Genomic DNA, 10,851 nt, shown 5'->3' with positions numbered 1-10,851 from the left:
TGAAATAAATAAATATGGTTTTGTTTATTTATGTTGTTCTTTGCTGACCGCACCCCCCGACAAACTTCTCCAATCATTAAGTAATTCTCTGTAGGTAAACAACTGTAATAAAATGGTTAATTTTTCTTCAAGTATTTTTTTTTTTTACCTGGAACCAGGCAATTGTCAGAGCAAGTAACTCATATAAGAAAAACGTCGTTGGAAGTTTACCCCTTATTAACGAGAATATGATAAATCTCCGTGTTCATTCACTCTCACAAATTGGCGAATCCTCTTTCATGAAGAAGCAGAACACCTTGAAAATGTCATCTGTTATGTTATCACACCTGGCCGCGAAGGTTAGAAGTTAAGCTTTCGTATGTCTAATTCATGTCATGTCAAATTTCGGTTTAAATCAATTCTGTGTGATGATTTTAATTATATGTCCCTGCCATATCATGGAGTCTGCCAGATTGCTGGATAATGGTATGAAGTTCTAGCCTATTTGTATTACTTTTCTAATTGCGGCGATTTGTTTTTTCCCTTCCAACTTCAATATACTTTTTTTAATTTCTTTATGTATGTATTTACTGTGTCCTAGTTTTATAACAAAGGCGTATCTTCATCAAATCTTACTTTTGATGCATTTGAAATCCTATCTTTCAAGTATTTAACGGAATGACTTTCGGGTATAACTTATAATAATCACAATCTAAAAATTAACCAAAAAAATTACTATAGTTGTGTTTTGTATTTCAAAACTGATCAAAAGACTCCTTTTTTTGTATCGATTATTGGATAAAATAGAGGTATAGTTTTTTTTTTTTTTTTATCAAAACTGTCTTCAAAAAAGATATATTATGTCCTTGTTAGCATATAATTTGAGCCGTTGTTAAATTTGAATGCACAAAACCATTTTTATGTCACCAGAGTGTACTTCGAAATGAACTGAATTGAATTATAATGATATTTTAGATTTGAGGATCTGTACCACTTTATTATTTTTTAAAATGAATCTTTGTAATTAACTGTTGAGTATTCAATGAACACTTTCCATAAGAATCCACTTTATTTCTTATTAAATAATAATACAACTAACTCACTTAAAACCACAATGTAACCTATTACCAAAGAGATACATAACATTAACTAAGAAAATATTAGTCCCTTCACCAAAATTTAAGGTTTTACGTTATAAGATATTTAGATTACAAAGTCCAATCTTAACAAAACCATCCGCTAACCTTATTTTTCTCCTCCTTAACTCGCTCTTCGCCTACACGGGATTTAGGTAGCAGCGGGATGTTACTTATGGTTTTACGTATGGCACTGCTGCCATAAATAAAATAATTTATTTTATTTATCCTCTTTTATATATATATTAAGGAGTGAATAGTTTAAATGTGGGTTACAATTTTATAATCTGTTATTTCTTTGATGGGGAAGTACTTCCTCAGAGTTCCTCCTTTCTCAGATGTTATTTTGTTACTTGATATGTTATTTTGGTTCAAATTTTCGACCTCCCTAGAAGTGAAAACAATCATTCATTTTAAAAAATTAATTTTTTTTGTCAAACAAACTATTGTAATAACTAATAGAGCACTGCTATAATTACACATATATATTTTTTAATTTTGAAAAAAGTGGAGAAGATGGTCGGAGGTTCGGTGAGAAAAAAACACACCATTAAACAAAAGATTATTTATTCGTGCCGATGTTTCGACCTGAATTTCAGGGCTATAAAACAAAAAGAGATAAAAACCATCATTCATAGAAACATAAAAACAAAAATAAATAATAAACTAACAAATTTGGAAATTAACATTACAATGACGTGAAAATAAAAAAATAATTGATTAATAACCATGGAATTAGATAGTAGTACTGAAATTCAGGTCGAAACGTCGGCACGAATAAATCATTTTTTGATTACTTGTGTTTTTTTTCTGACCGCACTCCCCACCATCTTCTCCACTTATTAATCTACGGTCATCTATCTAAACCTCTTTTTTAATTTTGGTTTCAATCGCCTTTTCCATGCTGAAATGTCAATCTGAACGACCACGGCTTGCTCCCCCTAATTTTGATCCTGGGTACGCCTTTGGTTTCAGTCCTCATTGTTGCCAGGAGGGGAGAGAGGATGGCATAATCCTACTCTCTTAAACAAAAGTGAAGTCAAGGAGTGGACTATGCCGTCAAGTTGGCCACGCCCTCGGAGCTCTGTTTTACGTTGCTTAAATAGGGACTTACCACATTAAAGTATATTAATCTGTAGAACCATTCATTTAATCAGAAATGTGAACTAAATAGAAGTTGTAGTAAATGAGGGTTATATAGTATTTCCAATAATTTGATAACAAAGAAAATCCATTAAATTGAATTAAATCCATTCCTTGGTAGTGACCTCTTTGGAAGAGCCGAAATATTTATGGAGGAGGTTACCTTGGGGAATATTTCATTTATTGCAAAGCTTTGGAAACTCAATGTTTTGTTTATTCCACCTACAATTACCAACTTGCTTAGCTCTTTCTTAACGCACTGGATAAATGCGTCTACTAAACAATTTCTATCAGAACGTACTACTTTTTAGGAATGAAACTACTTATGTGAACTCACACATTAACTAAAATTGTCATGGACACGATATTTATTTAATAATGATTTATTCATGAATAAGGATCGTATCCATGACAATATTAGCTATTAGTTTCAACTATAGTTAATTTTTTCCCATCGCTGTGTGTAAGGACCTTTCGATACTTAGATACATTTTGTCCATACTTCTGATATTAATATTGATAATTCTATACTTCAGTGGTATCGATACTTCCCGTCTGATACTCGCCATACCAGTGTCGATACTTTATATTTGATACGTAACTGAATTTGTTAGAGCCTGTATAACTGTAGGTCTGTTCCAACAACGACTTCTAACTGTCATACGTAGTACGTGTTTTTCCCCTCCGAAATCTTGTATTGCGTATGCACCGTGCAGTTCTGGATAGTCAGAAATGGTTGTTGGAACAGACCTTATACCATAGGAAGAATCCTTTTGGAATATACTTTTCATCTAACGCTGTCGAGAATCAATAATTAATTGAGGGTTCATTTAGGAAAGAGACAGTTGAAATTCTGATGAACTATGTTTTCTTTTAGGGGCTTAGTACTATGCACCTTAAAGAAAAATCACTTTGGTTGACAGCGGGCCTAGTTGGGTTTTCAAGTTAAAATTGAAGCCACAAAATTGGTTTAGTCAAATGATAGTTGTATTTGGAAAAAAGTGCAAGTAAGTGCATTTTCTTTATGTTCTTTGTGATGCAGATGGCAAATATGTAATTTTCAAACAGGTTATCTTAGAAATTAGACACAAATAGCAAAATGTTTAATCTTTTTTTCAGATTTCTTTTCCCTAACTCTAAAACTATGCATTTCTTCGAAAAAAAAAAACCTCTTGCAAAGCTGAATCAAATAAAATTTACTATCAATTTTATTTATTGCTAGTACGACCGACAGGTAAGATGTTGTAGGAAGTTTAAAATTGAAACAACTTGAGTACTCTGGCAATATTGCGTTTATGTTCGGTTAAAAACTATGTACAAAATTAAAAGAATGTTAAATTTTCAATAGAGATCAAGTTAATTCGTCAATAGACATATCTTTAACAAATGAAGGGTCCAGAGAAAAAACGATATAGTTTATTTTTCCAGATTTTGATGTGACCGAGACAAGAGATAAAAGTGATCAAGTAAAATTTTTACAAAAATTCTAACAAAATTATCTATAATTATTTGTTAATTGTTGATGATTTCACAACATCGTCAATGCTGAATTATAGATGTGGTCCAGGTACGGATAACGGTAACATCTTTGCAAAAACATCACTTTATTTTCTAATCCAGATATCTAATTATGTATGATTTTCCATAAACATTATTTCCTCCTTGCCCACATAAGTAAAATAAATGAATTAAATAATAATAAAATAAATAATTTAAAATTTGTTGTTGGATAAAAAATACAGCTTTATGGGAATATTTAATTACATGAATTTTTCCATTAACATCAATACCAAAATGGGTTTAATAAAGGCTTAATGTACTAGTTTCGATAGATATTGCGTTAGTTCTTTACAGAAAGATCTTGCAAAATAAACGTAATACGTTTATTATATAAACATAAATATTTGCAAGTTATTATATAAAAAATGGGTCTCTGGTGACGATTTGGATATTGAATTCACATTTATCGACAAATTATTCCCAGCAAAAAAGGAGAGTGTGCAGAGTCTCTAACTAGCATGTGGAAGAACAGTTAAGGTCTTTTGACTATCAGAGTGAAGGCATTTTAACCCAGGTAATTAGGTACCAAAAGATACCCCGTCCAATTTTAGCTTACATTTCTTCTACGCTGGGGTGCAAATATCAAGGACTCCATTTCTTTGGCTGGAATGACTGCCAGCTGTCATTCTTCAAGTGAGTCGTGTTTCCTACCAAACTAAGGGGCGAAACGCTGCAGATGATATCCTTACATTTCAGAAATTCTCCCAAAATCTTGGCTTCTCTCTTGTTGGGCCGTGTTTTTGATATAACTTATTTTCCCCTATTTTTGTTGTGGAGAACTTTTTAAAAAACGGTTGTAAAGAGTTTTTGGGGTGATATCACTTGTAGTTCACTTTTTTTCTGTATATTCCTTGATTGAGTTCTCTGTCTCAGCAGGGCTCTCAGAGAGATGATTTCAATCGCTGGAAAAAAATAAAATAAAATTTACCTAACCCACTATCGTTTAACAAAAAATAAGAAAAAAATATCAAAACGACAATTTTTCTTAATTCCATTCTAAGGTTTCATTTAAATACTTCTTTGGATTCACACTTTTTTAGTAACGAATAACGCTGTTATACCTTCACATATACCTCCATAAGCATACTTATAATATACCAAAATTTGCTCAATATAATTCTTTAATTTTACTAATTCACATAGTCTAGCTAATATTTAAAGATTTATTGGCTGTAAACATAAAACTTATGCGGTAGCCATTTTGAATGATTTTTAGTTGTTCGGACAAAACTTTTGTATTTCTGAAAAACTACATCTCGGGAACTATTAGATATACAGATGCCTGCCAGCACTAAAAGTAAAGCTCATTCATAGTACCATATAGTAGTGCATGAAACGTTTCTTCGTAGGCGTAGTAGTTTTTATGATATTCGCATAAGAAAGTTTATCTTAACAACAAGAAATTAATTTATTTTAGCAACTATTATGAAAGCTACCTCTAAAAAGATAAGTATAATAAACTACTTTATACTATCTTAAACTAGCTTTAATCACCACTTTTGTTCAGAAAATCTAAATTAGCTATAACCTACAGTTCAAAATTATATCCACAGGCAAAACATCCGACACATAAATTTGTTTTTACTTCAAAATTTTCCGTTCCATTTCAAACATAAAACGAAATTTTTCATTAGAACGAAACATTCTATTCAATAGAACGAAACGGAATTTGTGAAAGACTCTACTCGGCTGTCTCTTTTCTCAAAACGGTAACAATTGACAAAACCTAAAATAATGATCCATTATGGAGCTTATAATTCCCTAAAACAATTCTAGACATGTCCAAATACCACCAACCAATTGAATATAAAGCTCATTTATTTCTTCTTCTTCAAAATAAGCCAAAATAACTAATAATTTATCCAGACCAATCAGCATCATCCTTTGTGACAAATGACTCAACGTGCAAAATTAAACCCCACAAACTATGCAAAATATTCACTGCCGAACTCAATGCAATAGCAGCAGCACTTCACTTCTCTTTGTCTTTGAACCACAACAATATAACTATAACTACAGTCTCATTAAGCTCGTTGTATGTATCGAGAGCATCCGAAAATTTCCTGCATCCATTTTTACTTAATGAACTAGCCGATAAAGCTGCAAGAGAAGCACGATATTTAAAAAAACCCTTAAAGACGATGAAAGTGAAAACAATAAAATTAGTATTTCAGTTTTTAAAATCAAAAGGTTTACTGACAAAAATATGACATCGAACAGACAAAAACAAATAAACAAATAAGGTATTAATGGCAATGATGACCAATAATGTTTTACTTCACTAAACAAAAACAAACAAACAACTAACTTTAATTTTAGCATTGCCAAACATCTCTACGTCTAATGCTTTTTCAGATATCAGTTTTCATATATTAAAATACTAAAAATCAACATTTTCCGAATTTGTTTTATGAAATATCATTAAAACCACAACTCCCACGAAGATAAGCGTTATTAACTAACCAGCTTTAATTTAAATGTTGGCAGACATCTGATTGTTCCTAAGATATATGTTTTCATAAATTAAAATTTACGTTTTGTGCATCTGATTTTGCAAATATCATGAAAACTATTACTCCTACGAAAAGAAACGCCATAAACTACTTTATAGTAAAGTAAACTTGCTTTAATATGAATGCTAATGGACATATGTGCGTCTAATAATTTCTAATTTATATGCTCCCCAAGTACTACTAATTTTTTGTTATTTTGTTATGAAATATTTTAAAAACTGCATATCGGGAACTATTGAAAGCAAATAGCTCTATATGGGTTCATATTTTAGCAAATTTATTCTACTTTTAAGTGATACTATTTAGGCTTTTTAGTGTTGTTGGTAGTTTTAAGTATTTGGAGCTCCCAAAGAAAATTTTTTTTTTCAACGCTCTGAAATAGCAGCCATTTTTTCTATTCCTTCTAACTGTACTGGGCAGACTCATCGATTTTTGCAATTAATTATAATTATTAAAGTAATAAAAAATTGTCATGGAATAGCTGCCTTTTTTCCACTATGCTCTTGTTGTATCCAGGGAGTGGTAAATATTTTACCATTGCATTTCTCAAACAGTTTTACATCAGAATACATTGAGTTAAAAATTATTTTTAGTTTAATAATTATAATAGTTTACAATTTCTTCTAGGTTAACTAATTTCTGGACTACCAAGAAATTTCATAGAAATGGTGGGATTTTCAGTATATGTAAATAGATGTATATGAGTATCATACTAGTAGATCAGCAAATAACTTGATTTCAAATTATTTGATTTCTCATTTCCTTTATTACATTTGTGTATTAGAAATAAACTAATTGCTCATATTTTGCAGATATATCAATGATTACATGTCAAACTCATGTGATTTCTAAAGTTTCACGACGCATGCAAACTAATTGGAAAGTTCCGATTGGAATAATGAAGAGGAGAGGAAGATCTTTTTTACACCATCATATTACTTTATATAACGGGACTGACAATCCTAATAGAGAACAGATGTTAATGGCAGATGCTTTTATAAAATCATCTAATGGCTTGTTCAAAAGTGAAATGGAAGTTTCATATGACAAAGCAACCGGTTTAGAAGACAGCGTTGGGGCTTGCCCGTCGAAATTGGGGTTGTTCAAATCACGTTTGGAAAATAGTGCCAAACTAGATATGGATTCATCCCAAGATAGGATAGTACATACAGGTAGGATGAGAAGGTATCTATTTCTGGACAAAGTAGGAACTATCCGCCCTTTGAATCACGTCAGGGACGGACGCGGGGCAAGGAGATGTGATCATGAAAATGATATCAACAGGATGTGTCTTCCCAAAGAAAGGATACTGCGTAGTAGGCAGTCTAACCTAATGGAAGAGCTATATACAAACCGTTTGTACGGGTTACCTAAGTTCAAAAGAAGATTGCGTTCTTTGCGAAATGGCAGACAAATAGCTTACAACAGAAAATACTTAAACCGTAAATTCAATCGTTTAAAAAACAGTTTAAAGGGAAGGGATTCAGGAGAAGGACAATATAACATATCAGAAAAGATGTTTAATTTATTCAGCCTCAATTCAGATTTTGAAAACCTAAAATCCATGACTGAAAAAGAAAGGGAGAAATCAAGAAACAAGATCTTGAGGAAGAGAAGTGAACCTTTACTAGGTGAGTGTGCAAATCCTATGAAAAGAAGTCGTTGTTCAAAACCTCCGCCTACCGTCATAATACAGTCAGTCAACATCGGAAGAACAGGAAGGATTTGTTTCCCTCTTACACACCGTTGTATTGGAATGAGAACGTGTCCATGTTCAGTAGAATACCGCAAGTGTCCCCCAAGGACAACTTGTTGCCTTATACCTGAGACATTTTGTTTCGAGCAAGAAGAAACAACCTCAATATCGACAGTGGGACGGTGCCTAGGAATAGACACAGCGACACCTACTCCAATAGAAGAAGGTTTATGCATGGTATCACCTTGCATTGTACAAGATAAGGTCAGGAAGCGTTGCGCCTGTGAATGCGGGTGCGGCTGCCCCAATAAACTGAGGCCTAACCACCCGGGCCGGGCAGTGGCCGGAGGGGGCTGCGGCTGTGGTTGTGGTTGTGGCTGCATCCACGGGGGAAGCTGCCGTACCAGGAAACCGCTCACTTAGTCGCTCATCTCTACTGGTCTATTCTCGACCAATCACAAACCTAAAGTCCCCCTTAAAGTAATAAATTTATTTGTGTCAATATTTGATTAATCATCGAAACATTTGCTGTTTTATCACTTGAATAAGGAAACTTCACAACAGAAAAGTATGAAGTTGTTGGCAGTAACAGCTTCGAAGCGCTCAACAGTAATCCTCGATGTTTTAGTCGATGGTAAATTTCAAGGGACCTAAATGTGGTGGAACCAATTTAAATTTGTATATATTCTAAAGTCAAACCCTAGCAGCTCATATAACATGAAATGCCTGTTTGAAGGAATCAAACAATGCTCATTGTCTCACTTCTCCATTCTCTTCAAAATCTTAATTACTGTGAATAAATGCAGGTTTTGAATTCTCATTGAAGTTTCTATTCTTATTCTCGATCCAGTAAAGTATTTGATAGAATATTTAGTATTAATTTCTAATTAAGTTTTAGTGACTTTAGTTTAGTGTTTAGAATCCAGGAACCACTAAACTGCTGGAGGCTAGCGTGCCAAATCCCAGCTGACAAGCCATTACTAAGGGCGTGGTTTAATATTCTAATGCCTTTTCTCTAACCAGCCTTCTATAATCTTTTTACAAATACCCAAAAATTCTCTTTGCCTTATATTTATTAGAATATCGAAATTTAGAAAAATATCAATATTGCCTAATCGCCCTAATTATTCTGAATAAAACATTAATTCATAATAATTAGGGCGATTGCACCCTTATTGTCATTATCTAGATATATTTTTTATATAAACACATCCAGATTCATAAAGCCTTTTTTGTCCCATAATAAAATGTCTAGGCCCCGTGAAGGAAGGGTTATAGATGTAATGAGTTAGTTTTAGTGGCTACTGATACCACATACGGACAGTTTTTAAGAGTTTTTTAGGTGGACAGCGTGTACGACTCTTTGTTAAAATTTCTACCTAATCTATTAACAAAAAAACACATGTATATGATGTATAGGATAACATATATGGATATTACATATATCCCCTCATTTAAGAGACCATATGGTTTTGGATTAAAATCAGGAATATAGCGTTAAATAAATTGTTGTTCCCATTGATTGAAAATGACAGGTAGTAAATATAATTTATACAGCAGTGGGGTAATTTTTTATACAGACTCTTAATATAATACAGAATTTTTTTTTTTTTTTTTTTAAATCTTTGATGGGCTGAAGGCCTGCTCCAACCCACTTTTCAGGGAGATCGTCCCTCCACCACGACCTGGAAGGTGGCAGAGCACGGTTCCCTTAGTCGACGTCCTCGACGAGGGAAGGCCTTAGACTCTTCAAGTCTGAGGTCTAAATTTTCACCATACAACCAGCGGAACGGCCCCTCCCCGTTCCAATAATCCACTAGCGTAAGCCAACCAAGTTACAACCTTCAATGGACCCCTCACCTAACCTTATAATGCCAAAAGGCAATCCAAGGTACCATTAACACCCAGATATACATATAGCATACCTCCTATATGTATGTACCAGATATTCAATAACATCATTATAGGAGGGTATGAAAAAAAAAAAAAAAAAAAGGTAATTTTTTATGGTGCACCACTTATGCGACACCTCTACAAGACTACGCTCTACAAACTGCCGAATTTCCAGAACTCCCTCCTAAGGCGAATAGTCAGAGGAACTTCACTCCAGCTGGCCAAGAACAGAGTAATATGTGAGGAGCTCCAACTCCCGTCTGTGCCGGAATTTATAGGCCGTAGGCACATCAAATTCTTCGATGGGCTGAAAGCCTGTCCCAACTCTCTATTCCGTGAGATCACCCCTCCACCAAGACCTGGAAGGTGGCAAAGCATTGTCCCCTTGGTCGCCGTCCTCGCCTTGGGAGGGATTTCTGGCTCTGCAGCCTGAAGTCATCACTTCAACACCACCAACAGGAATAGCCAGCCCCTCCCTATTCCTAGTGAGCATCTGGCATGATTGTTGACACCGCCTTCAGCGGACCCGGCAACCATTCTTATAATGCCATCCCGGCAAAACAAGATAATGAAATTGCCGGTGTATGTATATATGTATATATATATATATATATATATTTGTAAATGTCTTTCTTTGTTTTAGAAGGTAAGAAAAGAAAAAAAAAAAAGGTAATTTTTTCTTATATTGGGTATTACTGTTTATATTACTTTTTCTTGTATTTCCCGGCCAGTGGCTCCTGGGCCAAAATTGTATCCCCCGCCCTCAGCGGACCCAGCCCAACCCCTTATAATGCCATATGGCAAAGGAAGGGCACCACTATATTTATATTTACATACATGTATATATTAATACTATTATCTATATATTTTCAATAAAGGAGGTCAGAAAAAAAAGGTGATTTTCTCATTTAAATGAATTTGCCAGGATATA

General features: G+C 33.7%; 1 protein-coding gene across 2 annotated transcripts; it reads left to right on the top strand.

Annotated features, from left to right (window-relative positions):
- Positions 1 to 312: 312 nt before the first annotated feature.
- On the top strand, positions 313 to 8,847 carry LOC106679699 (uncharacterized). Of its 2 annotated transcripts, XM_014419003.2 has the most exons (3): positions 314 to 465; positions 3,136 to 3,265; positions 7,144 to 8,847. In XM_014419003.2, exon 3 carries the CDS (start codon positions 7,152 to 7,154, stop codon positions 8,448 to 8,450), a length of 1,299 nt encoding a protein of 432 aa, XP_014274489.1. In that variant the 5' UTR covers positions 314 to 465; positions 3,136 to 3,265; positions 7,144 to 7,151; the 3' UTR covers positions 8,451 to 8,847. The 2 variants fall into 2 exon arrangements, with proteins under 2 accessions (XP_014274488.1, XP_014274489.1); XM_014419002.2 differs by lacking the exon at positions 3,136 to 3,265 and having other exon boundaries at positions 313 to 465.
- Positions 8,848 to 10,851: the final 2,004 nt, after the last annotated feature.

Source organism: Halyomorpha halys, unplaced genomic scaffold (assembly GCF_000696795.3).
Source record: "Halyomorpha halys isolate HHAL.00 unplaced genomic scaffold, Hhal_1.1 Scaffold215.1, whole genome shotgun sequence".
Lineage (NCBI taxonomy): Eukaryota > Metazoa > Arthropoda > Insecta > Hemiptera > Pentatomidae > Halyomorpha > Halyomorpha halys.
The sequence above is the reverse complement of the archived record's forward strand: the minus strand, read 5'-3'. Positions and strand labels throughout refer to the sequence as shown.

Excerpts from the sequence above, each read along its gene's own strand:
- LOC106679699 (XM_014419002.2), top strand. The coding sequence starts at position 375 with ATGTCAAATTTCGGTTTAAATCAATTCTGTGTGATGATTTTAATTATA. Across the intron at positions 466-7,143 it reads TGCCAGATTGCTGGATAATG|ATATATCAATGATTACATGT; the intron begins GTATGAAGTTCT and ends CATATTTTGCAG.